The following is a 26,538-nucleotide window of genomic DNA, read 5'->3' as shown; positions in this document are numbered from 1 at the left end:
AAGCTCTTCATTATAAATACTCCTCAATCTGAAAAATAGCCATTATTTTCTGACTGTATTGTTATGAGAGACTTCACTCAGAGTTCATGAAAGCTGCAGAATTGCATTCCCAGAGATTCAGATCCTAATGAATTCTTTACCACCTTTTTTCCCCCCCTATGTAAAGCAGCACAGATGAACAGAGAAGTTGCAGCCCTTCTTGCAGCTACGACTTCTTCAATGGACACTTTCTCATATTCCAAACCTCCATAAAGTAGGTACTTTACAGGCACAGGTACGTAAAAGTGGATGCACATTGCCCTAAGACAGCCAATTGATGGAAGGATGGAAATGCCCCGATCTGCTCCGTTCACATGCTCCTCCCATGACTGACACACACTAGTCCTTTCCGAGGCACCCATACGGAACGTTGTTGATGCCAGTCTTTTCCAATCAGCCCTTTCATCTCAGAACCACTGTCTTTTGACACTTGTACCTCCAAACACCTGCAGGCAGCGAGCACGGGAGGTGATCTCTGCTGAACAGGATAAATGCACCTCACTGCCTGGAGCCAGGGAAGAATTCATCGCCTGCAAGCAGGAGCAGAGTTATGACATGAACCTTCTCTCAGCCAAAGAAATAAACACAAGGTGCTTATTCAAGCCCACAGGGCAACACCGCAGAGTCATATGCTCCTCTCAAACAAGCACACGTACACAGAAGTCACAACCAGAGCAGAATTTATGAATTCCTGAGTATGCAAGAATATTCTTCTCTCTCCACAGTAGTAGCTAACGTTGTTTGGAAACAACATGCCATAAAGAGATAATTTATTGCCAAAATGCAAATTTTCAGAACATCTGTCTGTGGGGCCCCGCCACAAAGTCACATGAAGCTCTCAAGGCTTAGGCTTACAGCACAACATAACCACGTCGAACAGTATTTCAGATGCTCTTCAGATTTTCTGGTATTCTGGATACTGTCCAAGTAGTAATTAATAGAGTCAACACATTCCCAGTATTTGGTGTTGATTTGAAACTGCACAAAACTGTCTCCTCTGAGAGCAGTGAAATGCAGAACATATGAAATCACATTGGATGCTTTCAGACGTGGAACTTACACAATATTTGCTGAGGATAATAAAATCTCATCAGCCCTTATTCATGCTAGATAATAACAAACTATTTTCTGTCAGAGCCAGGGACATTAAAAAAAAAAAAAAAAAAGCCATCTCCTCCAGTTATGAAAAGAAACAGCCACTTCAAAAAAGCTTTATTTTATGGTAGTATCAAATTAACGTAAATAACACACTGGAAGAACCACAAGGCAATAGGAGCTTCAAATAATCTAGTTACCTACCACCAAAACACTGAAGAGGGAAGAAATCAGCAGCTTGCAGTTTGTATGGTGCTTACAAAACAGCTGTACTTACACTCAACAGAAGGGCAAAGCCCTGCATTTATTTCTGGAATATCTAGACAGGAATGGTGTCAGCACCAATTTTTAATGGCCTCACCTCCAGTCTGCAAGACCACAGCTGAGAAGGCATTTGATCTGTTACATCCTTACAACATCCTGCCTGCTGAGCTTGCAAGAAGGGCAGTTCATACCTAGCAAACAGCCTTACTTGCTCACTCCCACCACGCATGAAGCCACAGCCTCACCAGAGCACTCAGATAAAGCTCTGACTGTTGAAGAAGTCTTCAGTGTCCCCTCCAGAAGCACCATGTAAGCATTTCCAACAGTGCTTCCAGTGCTACCCATCTCTGAGAGGAAAGCCACACAACAGAGCAAGGCATTTACAGATATTAATGTGTTAGTATTATTCTATTATCAAGTCAACCAGGAGAAGGCAATGCTGTGAGGAAAGATCTGTAGCAGTTTGTGCACTACACCAGTGACACAGATGTGATGGGAAAAGGGAGGACTATAAAAGAGAGAGGAATGCTTAAAGAGCATTCAAATATGATTGATTGTGCTTTGTTTAAGAGGGGATTCGTTTTCAGCTTAAAACTGAATACCAGATTGCTGCATACCAAGCTTTTTCTTATTCAAAACCAAAGATAACCCTTGCAGGGGGCAGGTATTATCAGACCCTTAGGCTAAGCCTTTGCAGCCTGAGTGTTTTATCGAGTTACTGTAATTCTCTTGACTTTTGAAAATCAAACTGCTAGTGTATGCTTTACTCAAACCTTTAAGAACATTAATGCCCAAGTGCTGTCTCACAGATGTCCAAGTATCTCTGGGACAGCCCAGGAAAAGGATCTAAAATAAACTTCCCATTATCTTGAATTTTACTATGTATTTACTACGGAAGACTTTTAGGGCTCAGTGAAATGGCCAATACCAATGTATATTGATCTTGCAAAATTAGATAGTGTCAGAATCACAGAATAGGCTGAGTTGGACGAGACTGAGGAGGATCACTGAGTTCAGCTCCCAGCACTGCACAGCACCATTCCCAACTCCTTCCACCCTTCTACAGGAGAAGCTAATAACATTAAAAAAATGCTCTCTCAACCAGATATATATAAATCACCTAGCTACTGGATATATAAGTGAAACAAATGTTTAGATTTCTCCTACTAATTGAATACAGGAAGTACACAATTTTCAAACAAGGTTTTCCTGTTCCAATACCAGATACGAAAACTTCATTACCCCATTGTAATTACTTCCTCTTCATTATGTAGTTTATAGGTAGAGAGAGAATGGAAGGCTATGTTTAATACACGTGGCACTTGGCAGAAATAGTGATAGTGGTTAGGCATGGACACATTACAGCAGCTTATATAGAATTTTGGTTAGCTTTATACAGCTTTAACCAGTTCATGGAGAAGCACAGAACTTATGCCAGCACATGCTTAACCTGCTAGGAATTTTGCAATGCACTTGAACCATCAGTAGGAATTTGTATTTCACAGAAACACTGTAGTCAAACAGCGAGATTTGAAGGGAAAAAAAAGTGGAACCAAGACAGGAGGAGAAGAAAAGGGAATGAATGGTGGCAGGCGGTGCAGGGAAACCAAATCCTAAATAATTAGACTGGGCAGAAAATGACTCTTGAAGCAGGCAGAGCCAGAACAAGGAAAGGGGCAGTCTCCCAAGTATGTCTGGGCTACTTAGGTTGTAGCTGTATGGTATCAGGTGACTTGCAAAGCGACAGCTGATTTCTGTAGGAAAGTGGTGGCACTAAAGAATCAGGAAAAGTAACATTCCAAGATACCACGCTTTCTTGCAAGAAACCAGTTAGGTTGAATTCTCCTCATGTATCTTTATAGCCTTAGATAACCTCACCGTGAGAGCCTGTCCTCCCTTCCCAACCTAGAAAACAATAAACAGCAATCACTGCTGCTACAAAAACAAATATAAATTTATACGCATAACAAAATTACACCACGCAGTCATGGTACAAACCGGCTCCTGTCTTGAGAAAGGGAACAAGGAAAAACACAACAGTGCTGTTACTTACATTCTTGTATTGCTGGTCTTGTTGATAATTACAGATTTTCCAGTCTGATCCACATTGTGATCCATTCCAAAATACGCTGCCACTCTGTGGACTAGCATCCTCTGATACGACGACATCTGAGGAAACTTTTTATAGTGATTACTAGAAACAAAGGAAACAAATAGCATTGATAATTACATTTCCCCCAAAGCTATAAATAAATGAAGACAGCAATACATTTGACAATTCAGTGGACAGATATCTCACTGAAAACTTCTCCGTTACGCATTTACATATAAATTTTTGCTACAGAAAGGCTGAAAGAAAAGGAATAAATTTTAGATTTTCTAATAAGCACATTTCCATGTGCAACACGGGGACAAACAAAGCTCATGCTTCACGGTACCTAGTCAGTATTCTGTGTGTGGGGAAGAACTCATCCCCCAGTCCCCCGCACGCACTCACGCTCCCTGCACAACCAATCCTACAGATTTGCTGAGACACTGGCAACAGCTTTCTGCCTTTCTCCCAAAGGTCAGATGCAGGGCAATTCTGGAAAGATCTAGTTCAGCAAACACTCTTTTTTTCCTGTATTACTGACAAAATGGTTATTTCCTGTCAGCATAATTTTTTCCTCTGCTGCTATTCTGACTCTCTACTTTTAAAGCTGCAGGAATATTTTATGATAAAGACCACATAGCAGCAAGAATCCCTCCACCTAAGTTCAGCTTTATTTTCCAACACATTAGAATAATTCAGCACAAACGAAAAGCCACATTTGATTGTCCTCTACACTAAAAGCTTTAATTATATTTTTGGATCTAAATGAGCAGAGCCAGTACAATTACAACACAATGAAAAGCAAAAGGTTTTCATTTACATCTACTTTATTTTAAGCAGTTCCACCACGTGGCAGGAAATAGAAGCCTGCTCTTGCATTGTGCCAATAACAGCCCTCAGGAGCACTGTGGTCCATATGAGTGTATCCCTCACACAACTCTCACTGCAACACACACACGTGACTCAATAAACCAATGAAAGCCACACAACAGAGCAAGGCATTTACAGATATTAATGTGTTAGTATTATTCTATTATCAAGTCTACCAGGAGAAGGCAATGAGTGTGGAACTCAACTTACTTGTTGTCACTAATAAAATCAATAATTTCCTGTTCCATTTTCAAGAGAATCATTCTGTCCCTGTCAAATAGAAATGCAAGGATTTACACCATCAACTATGAATACACATTTTAGAGGAAAGTATTCATATAACAATGTTTGTAAGGTATTTTGCAAGCATTGTCAGTCATCTTGATTAAAAATGAAACATGCTTTTTTTACCCTGGATCATCTGCAAGAGACTAAAGCCTGCTTTTCTGTACCTTCATTGACATACAGATTTAACTCTTCCATGAGCTCAACTATGGTCTCAGAGCCCTTCCAGACACATCAGGCTGCCAACAATGCACTGCAATGAAAGGCTCTCACTGCTATGAAAAGTTTTGGTCTTTTTTCACCCTTTTTTTGATGGAAAATGAGATTTACAGCAAAGCTAGATTTTTCACAAGACCTGCTACCCACAGAAATTTTCCACATTTTTCCTGAGACATACCTTCCACAAGACATTGATTTACTGCAAGAAAGCTGGACACGTCTAATCTTGTTAGAGAGTACAGTGGAGAACATCACCTCTGAACTAAGGTTCCCAGGAGGCAATGCCACAGTATTTCTCAGGCAAAATGCTCTGGTTCTCACTGGAAGGTCTCAGATGTCCCTTTTCCATCTCCCCCCTTGTCAAAATCATTCAAAGGTTTTCCTGGCATACTTCCACACATTTCTAAGCTGGACAGAGTCCCATCATTCCTTCGCTCTTTTGAACGTTCTCATTCTGCACAGATAAAGCAATTGAAGGGCCTTGCATCATCTGTACAAGGGGTTATGCAAGCTGTTAGGTACTCAACTATTCCCAGCTCTCCTGTGAATAACTGCAGAATTACATGGCACCTATTTAACACATCACACTGAGATGAACATTGAAAATCACAATATATAAAAATGTTACAGAGCTTTCCTTGTATGTTTAGAGGCATATTTAATGATGAGATGGGCTTGTAGCTCCAAATGAAAACTATGGGAATACTGAGAACAGAACTTGGCACTGAGCACAGGATTTTATTTGTGTGCAGCATTGCTAGAAGAGAGCTACTTTATATTCATATACAAATCTCCAACCACAGTAGTTATAATATATTACTGCAATCACCACACAGAGCCGTGTAAAAGAAGGTAAGGACAAAGACCAGATGTTACTGACAATGAAATTAAGCAATGGGTGACTGGATGGGGGAGTAAAAGTTGATGACTTTTTATAGCATTTTTCTCAGTTAACAACATACCTCCTTTACATTTTCCCTCATAACCATCTCCAGAGCAAATAAAACACAGTGTACAGTTACGAGAAGTCAAAGACTGCCAGCTATAATTTCAGGAATGTCAGCTGGAACGCCAGAAATACCTACCTGGGGTTATTCTTTAATGTGTTAATGAGAAACTCATGCAAATCTATGCCTGTTGAGTCTGTATACTCTTGACTGCAATCTGAAAAATAAAAACAAACAGCCTCCACTCATTTATTTAATTTCAACAGCTCTGATTATCTATATGCTATAAATCAAAATCCATTTTCCAGCAACTGAAAGAATATGCTCTGAAAGAAAAGAGCCATTTGGAGTTCAGCCAAAAAAGATACACATTCTGAAGCATCAGGTGGACATCCACTGTTCCTCTGTACAACTCCAGTGAGAACACAGCGTCTAAACATTGACGGAAAGTGTTGGTCATTTAAAAAACACAGAAAACTTAAATGCCACTCAAGACCCTGCCAAGCTCTTACTTTAAAACATTAAAAAAATGTTTCAAAATGAGGAAAGAAAAGTTTTATTCATCAATGTCTCTTTGCGTCACTTAATAAATGCCGTACACTCAGCAAATGAGGAATCATGCCAGTGGGAACACATTTGCATTAAAAGACTGAAATCCAATGACACCTGGGAGTAGGCAGGTAATAGGGATGCGTGACAGTAGCCAGAATTAATTCTTCAGCATTATCTCCTGACTCAAATGTACACACAGATCCTCAAGTTGGCGTGAACTGTAAGAGCTCCATTGAAGCCAAATGACAATTCACACCAGCTGCAGATCCACACCCAGGTAGGCAATGATTATTTTGGGGATATTACAATGCATCTTTATACCACTAATTAATAAAAGATTTTAAAAAGCAATACCAAATTTAGATAAAGCATCTTTCCGGAAAGAAGTCGTGGTAGGTGATAATAGAAGATTGCAATGTAGGTTAGATGTCATGGATGAATTTCTTTACAGCATTTTAAAATAAATTCTCCATGAGAAAGAAGCAATAATGAAGAGGATTACTCTCTACTGCCTACACTGCACAAGTTACATGCCAATATATTATCATTAATCTAGATAAAAGAGTATTAATGTCTTATGCACTATATACAGTTATTATCCAATCACTCAAATATCTATGTGTTTATACCAACACAGTTAAGCATTCAAAAGATCGATTTTACATTAAAGAAAACAAATAAAATCTAATAGAAGACCTCAGCTTGGAAGGTTCCCTCACTTCATAAGCCTGATGTTTGTATGAAAAACATTCTTATGCACATACATTTTAGTTTCTTGAATTTTCTCAGAGTATGAAAACACTTCTACTGTGTATATATGCACAAATAAAGAAATACATCCTTGTAAAAATGCACAACCCTTTTTACAATGATAATTATAATAATTTAAATATTTTTAAGTTCACCTTTTGATAGCATTCTGATCTTGCCTTTTTCACTGTTTTTATCTTTATTTTTATCCTTCTCTTTTTCTTTTTCGGAGTCATCTTTACTAGATTTATCTTCTTCTTGCAAGCTAGGAAAACTTGAAAGCTGTAGTTGGATTGATTCCTGTTGGGGAAAAAAGACAGACAAATTATAGGACAGATTCAGTACGCTTCCTGTGGCTTCCAACCTACAGATATTGGCATTAAACTCTGTGTAGCTAGAAAAGTTGAAGCCAGATACATTTCTTTCCTATTTGAAACATGGCATTTTTTAGCCAAGTGAATGATGACATCGTAAAGGCCAAATTCTAGTGGTAAGTAGGTATTTCTTCTCTTAATATTTTGAATATTATAAAATTTAGGCTACCTCTATTAAGGGGATCACATTATTCTACACTTCAATAGTTTTCCCCTAAGGCTTTTCAGAAGAATCAAATGCATTTCATATGGCCTTTGTTAATTAATTCTATAATTTAATACTAAATACGTTCAGTGATGATCAGTGGATAGATATCTAAAAAATAAAACTTTTTTCCTTTCACTAGCAAGTGTGCAGGTTGATATGAATAGTTTTGCACACATTAGTGCACGTAGATGGAGTTTTCCAGCTCTAATAGTAGAAGAGTGCCAGCAAATTTTATACTCCACTGTATACAAGAAGGCTTACTAACTTATCAGGTAATTCATACTTAAGGACATATGCAGATGTGCCTTTCACAAAAAGGGGGGGGGAATGTGCCTGCGATTTTTCAAGGATGTTTTAGTAAGGCATCACAAATTCTACCCTCAGAAATTCAGTATTTTGGACACTATGAGTCCCTTTGAAACATGCTTCAGCTTTAAAAAGTTTAAATAAACAGAATTCAAGCTTGTCTGCATTTTCCAATTCTCTAAAGGACTTGCTTCCCTGCTCATGACATTATACTGGCTTTGTTTTAACAAAACCCAAATTGCTTTAAGTTACCATGGCATAATTTACATATTTCAAGAAATCCTAATCCGGTTGGACAAAATTGAAGGAAGCATACTTCTATTTTTTATTCTTTTAAAGAAAAAACCCTACATGCAAGTAGTGTAAAAAGGCACATTTGAAGAAAGTTGCCACAAAACTCCCTGGTAAAGCAGTTTTCTTTAATAGAAGAGAGTCCTGCATGCTTGATAATTTTTTGACATCATGTTAATAAAAACCTAATTCACCAGTACTTGAGAATTTCACAGTTTCTTGAATGCTAGCAAATTCCCTTTCTTCAGTATTTTTAAAAGAATACTAGCACACCAAAAGACCAATAGAAAACTTCAAAGTAAGTGGTGGGCTTTAAGTAACCATTATGAATTCAAAAGATGTTTCCAGTAATTATTACAAATTTTAGGTTTCTGAATTCTTTAAAGAACTACAAATCAGCCATCACAAGACATGTAAGACAAGACCCTAACAAAACAAGATATCAGCATAAACATGCCACACTAAGACAGAAATCAGTAACTTCTCAGCTTAATCATTACTGACTTTTTGTGAAATTTGAATGTGGCACAAAAGACTTGAGATTAAAAACATTGTAAAAGAGAAACAAAGACCTGGACCCAATATTTAAGTGGACCTACCACCCTTAATCCCTACTTCTGCTAGTTCTGGCTGACAGTCTTACCCCAAATTTGAGCCTACAGAAGGAAAGAGTGGGATTTCCTGGTCATTTGAGGTAAGCATACATTGAGAACTCTTTCTTAAATTGCTCAGTTGTGCTCAGAGAACTAATGCTGTGCCTGCTTTCTTTCACTTCAAATGGCAGTTTGATTTCTCATTCAAACAACAAACTTTGGATCAACCATTGCCAAATGACCCCAAAGGATAACTTGATTCCCTGCCCCTGCCCAGAGCAGAGTGATAGTGCTGCTAGCTTTTCAACAGGAGAAAAATGTAACTGGCCATGCTGTTTCCAGGATATTAATCCTAAACTTCACAGTGGCTCTTAAAAATGCACTTATGAAAATGACAGACTTTACAGAAAAGCACATATATGAACATACAGTAAATACTGTTTTACATGTAACGTACTGCTGATGTATTTGCACTAGAAAAAAATACACAAAAGGGCTGTAGAGTCGTGAAAGGAAGTTACTGTATATTTTCTTGGATTTTTATTTATTTTTCTCAATAATAAAATACAATGTTAATAAATACATTGGTACAAGTATAGTGAACAACAAAATAGATTTTCAAATTGCAGTAATACACTTCTTGGTCTATAGCATAACATTAAAGGCAACATTTCTTTTAAGTAAGGACATAGTGAACCATTGGATAAGCACTCAAGATCAAGTAATACAGGTAAACAAGTTTTTTCCTTATACAGGAAAATGAAGGCAAGTATTTAAATATAAGTACAAACATCAAGTCCGCAGTACAATCCACACTCAGTAGTTCTGGCAATGTACCGTACATTCTCTGATAATTAATTCCCTGTGGTTTATAAACCATTAAGAGAAAAAAAAAAAAAAAAAAATCCAAACCAAAAATAAACTACTTCTCCTCTAAAGTGAAAGCAAAACAATCTGGTTGGCACAAAACTTCCTGCATCCTTCAGCCAGCCCGTTCAGCTTTCCATGGAAAAGTTGAGCCACATTCATTAGTAGAAGGTCAGCAAGAGCAAAAGGGCAATTCCTATCAAATTAATTACACCAAGCCAATTGTTTCCTTAGAAAACATGAAATGTCTCCCTTGACCCCAGCATCTCCCATAAATATTTTAAGATGGTCAAAGAAATCTCTGCTGAGGCTGGTCAGTCAGGTAAGACCAAAGGCTGCGTGAAACAGGAGCCCCTCCTCTGCCTGGTATAAGGATAGGGATTTTGCCTCAACACCTGACAGTCTCTCTGTAGTTTAGTACAGGTCCTGTGAAGTACATTATAAACTACCAGTGATGCTTAATACAATCTCTTTATATGGTTCTCCTTTTCATTCTCCATTAAACAATAGAAAATACAAACAAAATTGGAACAAAAGCCACGTGTTTTTGAGTAATGCAAGTCAAGCAGAAAGCGTCTACCTATAACAGAACAACTGATAAAATAACCTGCCCATCTACTGCATAAGCATCATTGTAAAGCAGCAAAACATGTAAATGTCCTGCTGCTAAACAACTTGGTTTTTGGTCTTTCAATAAAATTAAAAAAATAGAAAAAACCTCTCCTTACTTATCAGCTAAGAGGAGAGACAGATTTGTTTCATTTCAAGTCAATAGAAACAGTGAGAAAGTACACTTAAATGTCATTTTTTATTTTTGTGCTAAGCTCACAAGAAGCCACTTACTCAAGCTCTCTCGATGGCTGATTTCAGTTGCACATAAACATCTCAAATTATTGGCAGTGTTCATCATATTCTGGGTGTTAGCTGGGATTTTTTGAGCCTTGCTCTCAGTAGGCAAGAAAAGAGGAGTAATTGAGGCTTAACTTTGCTTTTTGGAGTACTTTTTGAAGTTAGTCTGCAAAGACTGCCACCAGTGTTACTGTCTGAGGTGAAGAGTGCAGAGGACAGAACTCTACCAGCTGCTGGGAATACAACACTACCAGTACAGATAAACTCAGATAAAATACACGCTTTTTGATATAGTTTAAATTACACCAAGAGTTTAAAAAATGAATGCCACTCAGCAGGAGGCATCCTTGGCTCTACCAAGGTATTTTAGAGAGCAAAGGACCTTTGAATTTTACGTGACGGGGGACACTGATCTGAAGTGAAGTCTTAGAGGAACCACAAATCAGAGCATATTCGTAACTGTATTTGGTACAGCCTCGAAAGAAATAGCCTTAGAGAAAAGAACATATTAATATTCTTTCTGATTGTTACTATTTTTTTTTAATTTTAAAATCTGAATTCTTTTGAATTCTTTTCCATTTGCTGAAATTTTCAGGGGGTCTGGAAAAAAAAAGCAAACAACACCCTGTGATATAGTATAAAACTAGTATTTCAAATTAAAGTTCACGCTATACCAGTAACTCCAAAAAAACATGTTCATTGTCGGATGTAATTCTTCCCCCAAGAAAGACACTGTTAAATGCCCGATTAAGTAGGACAATCATGCAACTGAAGATGGAGGCCAATCATGCAGCTAACAGCAATGATTGCGAGTGTACCTGGTTGTCATGAAGATTTTCTGCTCCTGGGCGAGGGGATGACTCTTCACACACTGCAAGACTCCGCACGAGTTTTCCCTTAGCTCCTGACTGAATAAGAGAGAGAGAGAACAAAACACAAAACACTACTACTGACCTCAAGTCACATAAGCTGCCCACATCAGCTGCTCCCAAATAACAATTACCCACCCAATCAAAAAAAATGCATTTGCTTTGGACATGGATAAAAAAAGGATTCTAAGCAGCAAATACATCTGCCACACAGGGAAGGTGGTAGGTTTCTTTTTGCTTTTATCATTTCAGCTACAGTTCACTCACTTCCACTAAAAATTGTAACAGCAAAGAACAGATAGTCCAATACTGAAAGTAATTTAACATGAACTCAAGCGTTCCTTTTCTCATTTGACTTGGGGTCTTTTTTGTTTGTTCTGGGAGTCCCTCCCTTTCTTCTAGTAGTATTATATCCAAGAAACATGGACAAAAAAATGTGTGTATTACGGATCTGCACTTGAAAAATTCAAAGAAGGTTTTTAGGGTTTTATTTGTTTCTAGACGCTCCTTCCCACCCTGCCCCCACCCATTTCCCCCTTAGCGAGCTAGTCAATCTCTGTTTCTTTATGTCAAGATTATTTCATTAAAATAAAATTCCAACAGAAACATTAATTACTAAAGCAAAAGGAGGGAACATTTTCCTTTTCCAGTGGTGCACAGAAGCACACATGCTGTCTAACACAAGGACACAGCAAGCCCAGCAGCATAAAATTATGATGGATAAAGGGAAGCCTGACACATTATATCTGGAGGCAGTTCTCTGCCTTTGTGTAAAAGGACTATGGGGCAGGGGGCAAGGAAAAAACCCGCAACACAACAAAAAAACTCAACCAGACAAGCGATAAAAGAATGCAATTTTGATTGTAGACAGGTATTTTAACTGAAATTCTTCATCCTACTGTGGCATGCAACTCCAAACAGAGATGGACGCTTACCTTGGATCTCTTTTTCTGCTGATTTGCACCTCGCTTCTGGGTACAACAAAAGAAGAGAAGCAGTTACCACTTCAGTGGACACTGGGCATGATGAGAGTATTACCAATAAACAGACAAAATCACTTATAACTGATGTTTTAAAATCAGTTACTGACTGCAAAAGCAACTTCCCCAATCCCAGTTCGGAAAGCAGGGAAAACCAAGAATCATCTCTGCTCATTTTGATTCATTTTACAAACAAGTATAAACAAGAAAAAGCACTGTTCCGTAATTTTGCTTAAAGTAAAAATGCAAGAAAAGGTATACTTAAGTAAATGCTCCCCCTCTCCAAATTCCTCTTAAATTGTGGTCTCCCCCTTTATTTTTTTATTCGATTGAGCAAAAAGGATTAAAAACCCCTCATCCAATAAAGTCTTCTTATCAAATTACCTTCTTAGGCTTTGCAAAACAACTTTTTGTTGGCAGTAACACCTACAAACCAAACCACACATTAAGTAATTATTCATTAGTATTACCTGTAAATTCATGAGATCAAGGTAGATTTCTAAATCCCCAAAGAGGGAAAACAGTCAAATATCTCATCAAGCTTTAAAACAGATGTCTAGAAATTAATTTCTCAGAAAAAGTAATAACATGGACAGCAGCCTGAAGAGCTTGAAAGGTATAACAAGTAACAATATTTATTTTATAGTGAAGTAAAGAGAACCCAAAATAAAAACATAAATAAAATCTTAAAAAGTAAAAAATAGAAACAGTTTCAAAATCATAAGAAAAAACAGAGGAAGTGTAGGCAATGAAAGAACCCACACAAATGGAAAAGCAATGGTACCACATTGATATTTAACACGCCCATTCACTACTCCTGTCTTACCTGCAGCTCTGTCTTGGAATCACTGAGCTTCTCCTCCTCTACTTCTGAGCTTTCAGATTTATTAAGAACACAGTTGTCCGGGTTGGCTTCAGAGATGGCAGTCTCCTGCTCTTTTGCAGCTTCCTCTGCTGTCTCCTGGTTCAATTTACCTTGCTCAGACATTCTTCCAGACAGAAATTAAAATAACAGGATTTGGTGACCTGAAAGATCAAGATACCATGACACAGACACACACACAAAAAAAGACATCGGGGGTGATTTTTTTTTTGTTTTTTTTAATTCCCAGTTACAGTTCCTTTGATAAACGAACCAAAGCATACAGCTCGGGACTGGAAAACTGTGTATGTCCCAGCTGAAGAGAAGTATGGAATCAATGATATTAGGTAACAGCAGAATTGTGTCAGGTTGAGCATGCAGATCTGAACAGTCTTTGTGGAGAGCAGATTTAAGGTAAGGTTCTGTGACTCCCCACCCCAGCCTCAGGTCTGCCAAGGTTCAGGTAGGGACAAGTAAAGGACTCTCTACCACAAAGCTCAATGGTACCAGGCAAAAAGAACCCATTCTAGGTCTCTGGCATCTCGATGTTCCTCTCCTCTAATTTTCTTTTTTTTTTTTTCCTTATTTTTTAAATTTTATTTTAATAAAAAAATAATAGCCAAAAAACCAGAAATAAAAACCAAAAATTAACAACAACACTGTTTCAGTATTCAGCTGTAGGTTTTATGCATAGCAGAAGCCATGGTGCTCACTACCACTATAAATATATATTTATCTTTTTTTTTTTTTTTTTAAGAGGTAATAATTCAAGATAAGCATGAACTTAAATTTGGCAATAAAGCTCTCAGGGTCAACATTTTCAGGGATCAAACCAACAGCTCCATTATTAACACCTTAAGCCTCTTCCCAAAACATGTGTCACTCTTCAGTACGAGGAAAATTGTACAGAAAGCCCTTGGCAGGTACCTCTAATGAAGAAATCTCAACTGAACTGCATTTACTCTCAGCTTACAATGGGGTTGTTGTACAGAAGCTTTAAAGGCTTTTCAGAGTTAAAGCCTATTATTCTTTTCTCTCTCTTTCCCTGCCCCCAGCTCCCTCCTGAAGACTCCCCCACAGATCAATTGTCAAAGGAGACTCATGAATAATTTAACTTTTCTTTCCCCATCCATTTGGCTTAAGAAGCATCTTCAAGAAAAACAACTGTATTTGAAATATGAAGTTATTTCAAGAAGGGTCTCTTGCAACAAACTGCCGCTTCTCAACAGTGAAACGGCAGCTATGAAGCAAAATCACACTTTGCAAAGTTCATTTTTAGAGTTTGTAATTAATCATTCAGTATTACTCACTTTTTTTTTTTTTAAAGCCATATTTTAAGTGAAAAAATCTATGGCATACAGAGTTATAAACACTTACTTCTTCCAATTTCTGATTTTGTTTTCACACTGTAAGCAAATAAAATTTCCTATATAATCTTCCTATTAGAGAAGGATTTGACAATTTCACAAGAAATCAAGCTATAAGGTTCACAAACTGAATGGTATATGAAACCAGCCTGAAGCTTGACTTGCCTAACTGTGAGCTAATTTGTGATTCTCCTTTCTCCCACCACTCTCCCCAAGAAGGCTGATGATTTTGGATATTCCGCAGTTACAACTAAAACTTGAACCGCTTTGACAAAAATTCAAAACATGATGAGTGGCAAGACCTTTAACTAGTCTGTTAAATAACCCTTAATTTGATAAGGATTTTCATCAAGAAATGCACGTGCATGCAGAAGCTCCTCATGAGCAGATCAACCTGCAGCTTATCTACATGCTTACATGGTGCTCACAAAAAAAATTACACTGGGATCAGCTGCACCAAAGAAGCCATTTACCTGAAAAACTGCTATAATTCCAACTGCCTTTCTAGCGTCTTCTGTTGGTCTTTGCTGGTTAAGTCCACACAAATGATCAACGGCAACGTGAGTCCCATGTCCCCATTAACAGTTCAGAGTGCCAATCTCCATGCCGGTCCTTCAGAGAGCTTGACGCACCATAGTCAACCTGGAAAAGACAAAAAATAAATAACATTGGCAACAATCACGGCACAAGGGAGGGATGCAATGGGTAAAACCAGCTTTCTAACACTAATGACCAGTTTCCAGCAAGTCACTTTCACAGCTTGATCCAGCTCCACCTGTCTCAAAACTGCCTGCTTCTTCTCTAATGAAGGCTAGAGCCGGCTGTTCAAGTCATAACAGCTCCTACGCAAGAAGCTAAAATTAACAATTGCATTATGCACTGAAGATTACTCATTTCAATTTTAACCTTTTTTAGCGAATTCCAGCACTTTTCATTAAAAAAAAAAGCATATATACATATTTATATATAAGCTCATCTGTTTGCTTCAACAGAAATCAATGAGGATATGAGGAGAAATGATTTGCCTGCTTTTTAACTACGGCTTCTGCTCCAATTAACTTCAACAGTCAAACACTATTGAAAGAATAGCTAGGTGGGTGCTTTTATAAAGTGACCCCCTTTACCAGGGTAGTGAATAGAGACGCTCATTTAATAAGCTGAATAAAAGTTGAAATGATCCAGAATGGGAGGAGGAAGAGGAGGAGAGGGAAGAAATCCTAATCCCTGAACAACATCCACCAAAAAAAATTCTTCTGAATTCTTCCTCCTTTTGTAAGGAGGAAATATGAGATTTCCAGGTTATGGTCTGAGAAATAAACCCACACAGAGAGTTGCCTGAGCAGTGCAATTTCTGCTGTTCATCAGGATTGCGTTTGCCAGCTGAATAGCTGATTTAACAGAAAATGAGCATTTTAGAATGAGTTGGACTGATTTACGGGCCATGGCCACGTGCTGAACTGTCTTGGTACAACAGGCAGCTCTTCTCAAGACTTGCATGTGAGTCATGGTTGAAGCTGTCAGTGCAGACACAAAAAACCAGCAAACAGAAAGCATATATTCCACTGGGGAGGGGGGAGGAAGCCAAGCAACAATAACGGGAGATGATTTTCTGGGTTTTATTTATTTATTTATTTTTAAATTTTATTAGACTCCTAGCTTCTGCAGTGCATTTTACATTGTGCATAGCTGCAATTGCCATACAGCATGTGTCAGCACAGTGGAACTTGCCATGTGAAAAGAGCTGAATTTGCTGCACCATAAGTGGAGTTTAGCCTTTCACAATATTCCAGTCCTACTCTTTCCAGGAGACCAGGAGGCAGTTCTGTAAACTATCACTGCCATCCTGCAAATTTATAAACACAACTATTTCTTTTCCTCAAACCATTTAATAATTTGTACAGGGTAATAGAAAATAGGTCTTCCCACTATGTTTTTGGTATTTCTTGCAGGATATTTCTGGAAATTCTAGCTCATTATAAACACATGCTCACAATGGGAGTGGAAGACCACCATAGAAAACTACGTCCAAGTACTCAAGTATCTCATGGAGCCAATACTCAGAGACCAAAGAGTGGATAAACCACTAACTCAAAATCCTTTCCTCATAACTATATTCCACTAACTGTTTACCTCACACTTCCACAAGAGAGATGGGGGGAGGGGTTAGGAGAGGGAATCAACCAGAATCAATCACAAACCAAAAATCCCAAGGAAGTACAGTGCATGACGGTTTCACCTGGAAAACAGCCATCCAGGAAGGAGACTGTTGTAATCAAAACCCTCCAAAACTAACAGAGACACAGACATCTGTACTAAAATCAGAACACACACAAAATTTATTTTAGAGCTCTCCAATGTGACCATTTGTTGTGAATTAACTATTAATAAGACAAATAAACAGCAAAACAAAAAACAGACAGTAAACCAACCAACCAAAGGGTATCATATGCAGCAAGTGAAGAGATCTCCCAAGACTTGGTCTTGTGCATAGATGCTCAATATCTTATCATGCTCTACCCAAGGCAAATTTCATTATAAAATGAGTTCCCTGTATCATTACACTCAAGATTTCTGAAGACATAATTTTTCACGGGCAATGTACAAGAAGACCACAGAATCTTAAATGAAACCAAAAAAAGCCATCCATTAATTTCTCCAAGAAAACACATGCAAGTGGAAATAATCTTACAACATACAGCTACCATCCTCAAACCTAGAGCAATGTCTGTTAGGATGATTTTGTAAAGAAATCCTTCATAATTATCTTCTGGGAAACAAAAAAGAAGACAAGAAGAAGGGAAATACATAGCAATCAAATCAAGCTATTCGCCTTCCCTTAATATAGATTTCCTCCTCCTTTATTAAGCAATTTACAAGTGATGACTAATCATTTACATACTACAATACGTAAAATACACTTCTGGTTGTTTGGGTGGGTTCTGAGAGGGACTTTGGTTTCCATAAAATATTTCAGGGAGAGTATAAATAGCAAAAAGGAATCAGTCAGAAAATAGCCATTAAAAGCAAGATATTTTTGTTGGAAATATGTCTCTGTTTCTCGTATGTTTCCGGGATATCTCGTTATTCAGTGATGAATGTACTTTTTACTACTGTCAGTGCTGCAATGACAGCACTGCTGTGGAAAAACACACAGGATTATTCCCTTTCTTGTGCATCCACAGAAATGTCAGGGATGATTTGACTGTCAAAACCTTCAGTACCAAAGTGACGCAAAAGGCTGAACAAATGCACTTCTGTTTTTGATCCTCAGGTAGAAATCACAAAGCTTGTTGCTAGGCAAAAACCACCTTCTTGATATGTAAGCAAGCAAAATTTCATAGGGTGTTGGGATCTTAGCAGTCTATAGGAGCTTGCAGTAAAATTTCACCCCTTAATTCCTTAAAGCAACTTGAGTATTGCACGCAACAATACAACAGAAGATACAGGGACCCATCAAGTCACTTGCAGATCCACCTTAATGGAAATATAATCTGTTTGTATAGAATTCATAAGCACCAGCTGCTCAGCATACACTGTGGGATGGGAGTACTGAGTATTTTTTCTTAAATTCTTTTCCTTTTAACAGGATTTGCATTTTAGAAGCTGAAGGTACTATTGAGTTTGAACAACTACAGTCAGAGCTTGAAGAGAAAGGGATGGAAGGCGGCGTGGATGGTCACATACATTCATACAACACATACCACGCAAATTCCAAGAAAAGTCTGTGGGAAGGAATACAATTAATTTAATGCAAGAGTTTAAAAACTATACCCAGAAGAACTGTCAAAAAAAAAGCAGAACAGAAAAGCAAGCAAAGATGTTAGAAAGCCCTATGCAATAAGTACCTGAGAGCTTACCATCAACTGAAATTCAAGAGAGACGTCTGACATCCTCAGAGGCAGCTACAGGTGAGCGAGCCCCTTCGATGGCCTATAAGGCCAAGAAAACCCACATATATGAGGTGTTTTGATGGCCTCATAGGTACACATGGTGAAGCAGGCATTTCAAGATCATTATGCTCCCAGTACGAGACATGTCCTCTCTCAGAGAGATGAGCAGGCTTTAAGGTCAAAGAGCATACTCTTAACCGAGAGCAGGCAGCAGCAGGCAGAACAGAACTCTGACAGACTGAAATCCAAGGGCTTTTCTCCAAACAAATCTGCCAAGCATAGAGGTAAAAGTCATTTCAAAGCCTGAACAGATACTGCTACTGAAAACTTGCTGATACTGTCCACATCTATGAGCCAGGATCCTTCTCACCCCATCATGATTCTTCCCTCTCATAAAGGTTTGCAGGTATGACTCCATGAGCTGGATGCAGTGTTGTCAGTTAGAATTTCCACTTGGCGATATAAACCTCATCCATATGTACCAAGAGAAATCTGACTCATTATTACTAACTCACTCATCAGACTCCTGGAAGCCACTTGAAATGGACGCCAGCACAATCTTAAGATTATCAAAGACACAACCCTCATTTTTGCCAGATTTTCATGTCTTAAATCATAAGCTTCCTTTTATTTGACATTTATTTAAATATTCTGGGTTATACCATTAAGAAAATCAAAGAAAATCTCAGGTTTCATAATGAAAACAGAAATTTCAACTCCTGGGTGACTTCAAAGAAAACATCCATGATATAAAATGTATTGTTTAGAAAACAAACCAAAAAAACCCTCAAACTGAAACCAACAAAAAAATCCCAAACAACACCACCAAACAAAAAAGGCAAGTAACATAAATCCAACAGTTTTAGATCAAACACACTAGTACTCAGTTATCCATCTCCCAGTCTTCAAGACTAGTCCTAGTCCTTACATCGTTAGACAGTGTGCTCCTTTTCACCGTTTTCCTACATTTCCCAAAGAAATATACAAATGAACTTGGAAGCCAAACTTGCTGCTGTGTATTAGCATAGCAGGATAATAATCCATACCACTTCTCATACCAAAATGCTTTCGTATGAAAAAAAACAAAACAAAACAAAACCCTTAAGGCTGTGACATGCACAGAGTCCAGCAAGTTAACTGAAGACTAAACCTTAAAAAAAGGGCAAAAAAATTTTATTGAAGTGTTTGATGTCTTATTTTATTTCCCACCTCCTCCTCCTCACATTGTCCCCTCTTCATCATCACTAAAAAACCAAACAGTGTGATTGCCTACATTTTCTGCTCCTACATGTCACAGACCTTTGCAAATAAAAGGTTATTTAGACTCATTTACTGATGGCACTTTACCACAGACTGTCAGCAGACACTATTTTTTCTCATGAGTTAGAAAAACATGAGCATCTGCACACAAGCAACAGTGTAGAGGCCCCTGACCCAGCTTAAACAGGCCAGAAATCAACTATCAGTGCCAGAGACAGCCAAATTTTATGAAAACAGAGCAGATTGAAACACACTGAACTAGACTTCAAATCCTATACAAAAAAAAAAAAAAAAAAAAAAAAAAAATTGTCTCTTAAAAAAGGCAACTAGATGATATGGAGCAGCCTCCCAGGTGAAAAATCTACCTTGGAATGGCACTGGCTTTCATACCAATTTGCATGTGAAACTCAGTATTTACAAATAATAGCAAGGATTCTTGATAATAGTTTAACAACCAAAGAAAAATCCCAGAAGCCAATCAACTTCTTGTAGTTTACACTGGATTACTTTTTTCAAAGGTATCCTCTTGTTTCTAACAGATTGCCACCAATATTTTTTCACTTTAATCCCCTGTCAGATGACCTCATGTCAATGTCATCATCTTCAGCCAAATAATAATGATGCTCCCTCCAGCTTGTTATATTTCTGCAAAGCTAGAAGCTTTACCCAGAAAAATAAATATAGATGGCCAGCAGGGAGAATCTGCTTTGTTTTAATACTTAAGCAAAGGCTTGAAGAAAGGAAAAAAAAAAAAAAAAAAAACAAAACCTCTTTTATCTGTCACAATGATCATTTGAGGTCTTCCAGGATCAACATGAAAAGACATGAGGCTGAGTGATCTGGCTAATAAATGTCAATCACACAACTTTAGTAGGAACTGAGTAACACCCAAACTTTTAACAAGCTAATCAGAAGTACAAATCAGCACTCCTGGAATGAGTTGTTTGCTTTAGAACAGCCTTCAACACCACCTCATGCATTTCAAACACATGCTGAATTTTCTCTCATTCCCCAAGAAAACCTGACAAATTTCCCTGAAAACAAAGTAATTAAATTAGCTGGTCTCACTGTTAGGTGGTGGAAAACAACACAACACTTGTGAGTCCAAAGAGAGAGACAGCAAGGCTCCTAGCCATCCTCAATGCAAACAGGTCTCCTTGAAATACACAAAAGTCATTTTCCTTAAATCCTGTAATGAAAACAATAGCCAGCAAGGGCAAATACACAATTCAAATGGAAAGAGGGACTGAAAGTCATCTTCCCAGATAATCAGGTCTATTTCTCAGCTATCCAAGATAATTATACCACTAAGTCCTCTTTAGAGACCAGTAGCTTTATTTTATGACTAGAAGATATCTAGGGAGGATGCTTTAGTAATTTTGCTCTAAGGATGTTCAAGAATCTCACTGCTTTGCCAGGACATCATCTCCATTACCTCATCGTACAAATGAAATATTTTGTACATTTTTCTTATTGTGCCAATAATTGCCCTCCAGTTTAATTAGCTTTCTTGATTTCGCAATAGTTTTGTCATCCTGTGGGAAATTACTGTACATCACCACATCATTTGCTGTTAGGTTTTAAGAAGCCCATTCCTTTTAGTTGCCAGTTAAACAGGTCTGCATTATTTCCATTACTATCTACCTCTAGTCCATATTTTTTTGTCAATCAACAGTCTGCTTCATCATTTCCTCACTTCTCACCAAGACCACACTCTGGACACAGACGTTCCTGCACCCATCAACACATAGTGGTGAATGCACTAGAGGAGCTCCATCTCCACAAAATCCAAAACCATTTTAAGGACAATGAATAACACAAGGATATCCCAGAAGGAATACTATCATTTCAATACGAAACCCTAATCAACAGCACAGCATAAATGAACCTGGGCTCACCACAGAGGGGTCTCTGCAGTGCTGAGGGCAAATCAGAGCTGCTGCAGAGAGCCAGTGTGGGAGCCACTGTGGACTGAACTCATGAGGCTACAGATACCAAGCACAAGCTCAGTGAGATAATTAAAGCTGCTGGTGTGATGTCATGATACATGCATATGTAATCTGCATGTATCATGCATAATGAAATCTAGTAAAATATACAGTTTACACTAACTTTAATTTTTATAGAATAAATGCATATAATCGAGTTTAATGCAGTTCTTGAAACATTTCTTGCTTTTCTAAGTCAAGCCACCCCTACTCCTTCCTTCAAAGGCTTCTCTTCACCATTTCTCCCAAGCAGCTATAGATTATGTCCCTTTTGCTTTACACACAGAACTACAAGATCAATTCAGCTTATTTCTTTACTCAGTTCCTCCTAAAGCTTAAGGACATGACTAGAAAAGCCAAGCATTGTGCAGCTGCATTTTGAGCATATGCCTTTGAAGAATTCAGTCTAAGTAGACTGCAGGTAATAAATGAGCAGCCAGCTAAGCCATCTTTCATAATTCGCTAATAACCAAACACAAAACAGTTGTGTCCAAGGCAGGGGGGAGAAAGCCCACAACATCCCTAAACAAAAGAAAGAAAACACTTTTGTATACTACTTGCACAGTATTTTAAAATACACAACACTCAGGAAACAGATGGCCCCTAACTTACGAGCAATTGCTTGATGCTTCTTCCAACATCAGCAAGGGATGGAGGCGTACACAGAGGAAAATACATCAGGAACTGACCACATGGAGGTTCACATGTGCTTATCCTGATTTTTTTCTTTCCCAATTTCTATAATAGGCCCTATATTTCATCCTGGCATTTCCTGACAAATTAGGTGCATTTTCACTAGCACTAGCTTAATTGGCAAATCCTGAAAGAAAATAATTGCTAAGAGCAAAGCAGCATTACACTGATGAAACAGACCTGAGCTTAACAACTAGAATTGCCTTAGCAGACAAACTCTGACTGCAAAACAGCAAAAAGTTTTCATATAAAAATTGACGGAAAAATAAAATACTTTCTTTTCCTCCAAAAGTCTCTTTTGATTACCAGAATGAAACATAGAAGCTATTCCCACTTTCCTAAGGCCATTTTCTGAAACAAAACCAGTCTGCAGCTGAAGTAAAATTCTTCATTCCAGAAAAAACAAACAAAACCAAAAGCAATAAAGATTAAAAAACAAAATCAAAAAAGCACTGCCATACAATATGAGACATCCCCCCACATACTGTGCTGCTCAGAAAGTGCAATTATACTTTCCAAATTGAAAGACAATTCATATCAGGCTTGTTTTAATGCTGAGTAAGTTTTCTAAGTTAATATTCCAGCCAAGTCTCCTCTATCAAAATCCACAAAGGCTAGATAGACCCTTTGAGAGTTCCCAGTATCAGATGATTTTATATTTTTTAATATATAATTTTATTAGTTTTTCTTTATCAACAATGTAACATTCCTAAAACTTCTCTGATTGTATTTATCAGAAAATATACTGAAATACAAATGCCTCATTGGTGACTTCTTTTGTGCATTAGTAGACTTAGGAGAGCAACATTGACTGAGAACAGTTTACACAGACAAAGTCTTATCAAATACACTCATTCTACTATAAACTGCTCTTCTGTCTAAAATCTTGCAAGCCGTATGGACAAGATTTTCACAGTTTTCAATCAAGTCTGGAGATGGCCTGTTTTTAACTCTGACACACTGAAGAATGGCTATTTTTTCACATCAGATCCACATGCCCTTTTTGTTATTACTGGAAGCCCTTCTGAAGAAAAAAAAATAAGGAAGAGGCATTACCTTTCTACAAAGAAACTATAAACACATATAATAGATATAAATAGCTATAAGAAAAAATATTTTTATGTATTTAACCTATATATGTTTGAACACAGGCATACTTGTACTTTATAAAAATACATTAATCCCATTTTTTTGGTTGCAATTTTGTCTGGTCTCAGGCAACACAGTTAAGTTGAATACAACTTAATAATAAATACATAATCATAAATACAACACATTACAAAAAGAAGCTTTAAGTATGCTGTGGATTGTATTCAGTACTCCATGTTGCCATGGTTTCAAAAGGAAATTAAGAAAAATGCCAAATATATGTGTAAATTAGAAGTCAAAAGGCCTAATGATTGAATACATGTTACAAAAGCAAATGAAACCATTACACATTTTTGCACAATGCTTCAAGGACTGGAGTACCAAATAACCTCAACTTGTGCTCACCTACAGAAATAACAAACAAATCACGCTTTGTAACTTTTGTCACTTCCGTTGTCATGGGAAAAAGAGATTAAAACCCATCCTAAAATATGTACTGATATATGCCACATTTCCACCTTAGCAGCATCAGGACAATGTATTACACATCAAAGCAGCTGCTGAAGAAACAAAGGAAGACATTCAGCTATTGAATACCAGTCAGGTATTTACACTGTCACCTTTATGGCCAGCAAGAAAAAGAAATCCTCGTCAGAAAGAGTTACAATAGTCAAGAGAGAAAAGGCAGAAGCTCAGGTTCACAGAATAGGCAACGCCAGTTCACAGATTTGCAGCTTTGGCTTCTGAGAAGATCTTGCCAGAAACCCTGTGGTTTCGACATTATGTTTGCCTTTTCCAGTGGGTAATTCCAGGCTCCCTGTGATACCGTGTACAAAAGAAGAGGCAGAAAAAGTGTTTCAATGTCTGATTCTGTTTTTCAGGAAAGAAATTATGATATATTTATGAGAGAGAGAAGTAGTTTTGGTAAAAGCATAATTGGCCACCCCACATACACCCAGCCAGAAGGCTTCATGACACATGAACTAATAAAAGAGCAATGAATACACAAAAGAAATCAAATATTCAAGCCAATGTCTCCAAGGAATATGTTCTATTAAATTTAAACTAGAAAAAATATATTTTTAATCCAAAAGACGTTAAAAAAAAAAAAATCAGAAAAACAGTGAGCTTTTCCAGTACTTTAAATCTTGTTATACAGATTGAAGTCTCCAGAAGTTCAAATATGATTTGAAAAAAACCTCCTATAATATCAAAAATTGTGTTTACCTGTGGTGAAACAATCTGTCTTACTTGGCACTAGAAACCACTAACTACATCAATGATCTAAAAATACTGAGATTTAAATTACAGGAGAGAGGTGTGGGACCAAAACTCTACAGCCTGCAATACATTTGATTTCCAATGCAGAACGGCCGTATCATCACATTTTTTTTTTCACTGCTGTGCTCAGTAACACGTAAAACAAGAATGTGATTATCAAACGCAACACCAAAATTGCAGAGGAGAATAAACTGCATGAAGTTTGAAGAAGAAAAATGTAGGTGGTAGGAATTTACTATGATATATATTAGAGACAGTTCTATGCTAAAAATTCTTTAAAGTAAAGATGTATTTTCTGGCTTGAGTTCCAGTCTGGCCCTTAAATGAGACCTTCATTTAAAAGTTTTTTGAAAAATAAAATAAAATAAAGACATGCACATTAATTGAAGAAGGTATCTCTAAGAGATTTCAGAATTTAATGAGTACTTTGGAACTTCAGTTGCCCTAAATTATTTACCTAAATTTTATTTTGGTTGCTTATGTATATTTCAGTGCCATTCTACATAATCAAGTGACTTTCCTTTTTTCCCCTCTAAACATTTTATAAAACTCAAGATATGAATTAAGGCTTTTTCACTTATGTACCCATATTTAGAGTCTAGGCTGACCCTGCTCCTCCAAGAACTGTTATCATCCTGTTATGTAAAACACAAAGTCTGTTTGGTTAAATAGTTCTTTGTATGTAAATCTATGTAATTTGAGCCTCGGAATTTATTTTTGATACTTTCAAGATTTTCAAAAGCTGGTGAAACATGCCAACTATGAGAAAGGGCACGTCAATAAGCACTTCTGTCACTATAAACCCATTTCTCCTCAGAACTGCGATCCTTCTTGCAAGTCACGTGTCCTAAAGAAAAAAAAAAAAATCTTATCCTTTGCATCCTTTATTGCAATATGTTGAAGTGCAATGGCAAGCATTTATGCCTTTTTCTTCTGATGCTAAAATTTATGTGCCTGAGAACTTTATGCAAAAGGCAGTGTAAGTAATTTACCATATGCTTTGCCTAAATTATGACACACTCTACAGCAAAACACATCTCCTGATTAAATACTGATTAAAAACTTTACCTGCTGAACAACTTGAGACACTGAGAACAGGGAAAGAGCATTGCAGTCTCACACAGAAGAACAAAGCAAATTCCACCAACAATGTCAGAAGTGCTACAGTATCTCAAAATCGCACAATTATGACATCCAGTTTCTACGTATTACTTTAAATAAATGATCAAACACATCCTCCCCTTCCCCCTCCGCCCCAAATCCCTAGTAAATATGCTCTGTTTCAAAACGGAGTTAAAACACCCAGGGGCTTGTTATGTACAGGTGCTGACCGTAAGGAGGCTCACCAATATTCCAAATTTTAGCAGATACCATCAGAAGCTAATGTAAGTAACTACACACTAGCAACTCTGCTAGAGAATCACTGAACTTTCAATAATGCATGACTTCAAAAAAAAAATCCAGATGACTAAGTAAAAATTTTCACTCCACTAAAGAAATAAAAAAATCCCAGTCTAAAATATCAAAACATTCACCATAAGAAATATCTCTTTGTGACTAAATGAGTAATCACCTGACAGTATCTGTTATGGCCATACTGTAAAGAAAGTTGAGAGGACTTGAAAAATTAATCTTACAAGAAAATATCTACGACAGTA

The 26,538-nt window shown here is 37.4% G+C and overlaps 1 protein-coding gene across 25 annotated transcripts in view; it reads right to left on the bottom strand.

Annotated features, from left to right (window-relative positions):
• Window positions 1–26,538, bottom strand: part of ARPP21 (cAMP regulated phosphoprotein 21) — a 196,970-nt gene that overhangs the window by 89,182 nt on the left and 81,250 nt on the right. For 11 of the 25 annotated variants that reach the window (XM_040086952.2, XM_058423594.1, XM_058423599.1 and 8 more), the window contains 9 exons: window positions 15,153–15,321; window positions 13,277–13,476; window positions 12,835–12,876; window positions 12,406–12,441; window positions 11,420–11,509; window positions 7,269–7,413; window positions 5,950–6,028; window positions 4,571–4,630; window positions 3,452–3,592 (listed from right to left, as the gene is read on the bottom strand). In XM_040086952.2, the coding sequence (XP_039942886.1) occupies window positions 3,452–3,592; window positions 4,571–4,630; window positions 5,950–6,028; window positions 7,269–7,413; window positions 11,420–11,509; window positions 12,406–12,441; window positions 12,835–12,876; window positions 13,277–13,438 (755 nt within the window). In that variant the 5' untranslated portion in view covers window positions 13,439–13,476; window positions 15,153–15,321. Of the gene's footprint in view, window positions 1–3,451; window positions 3,593–4,570; window positions 4,631–5,949; window positions 6,029–7,268; window positions 7,414–11,419; window positions 11,510–12,405; window positions 12,442–12,834; window positions 12,877–13,276; window positions 13,477–15,152; window positions 15,322–15,412; window positions 15,436–18,536; window positions 18,629–26,538 lie in introns of those variants that run through there. The other 14 variants (XM_040086960.2, XM_040087010.2, XM_040087055.2 and 11 more) reach the window with 5 other exon arrangements.

This window comes from Hirundo rustica, chromosome 1 (genome assembly GCF_015227805.2).
Source record: "Hirundo rustica isolate bHirRus1 chromosome 1, bHirRus1.pri.v3, whole genome shotgun sequence".
Classification (NCBI taxonomy): domain Eukaryota; kingdom Metazoa; phylum Chordata; class Aves; order Passeriformes; family Hirundinidae; genus Hirundo; species Hirundo rustica.
This window is presented reverse-complemented; position numbering and strand designations above follow the sequence as displayed.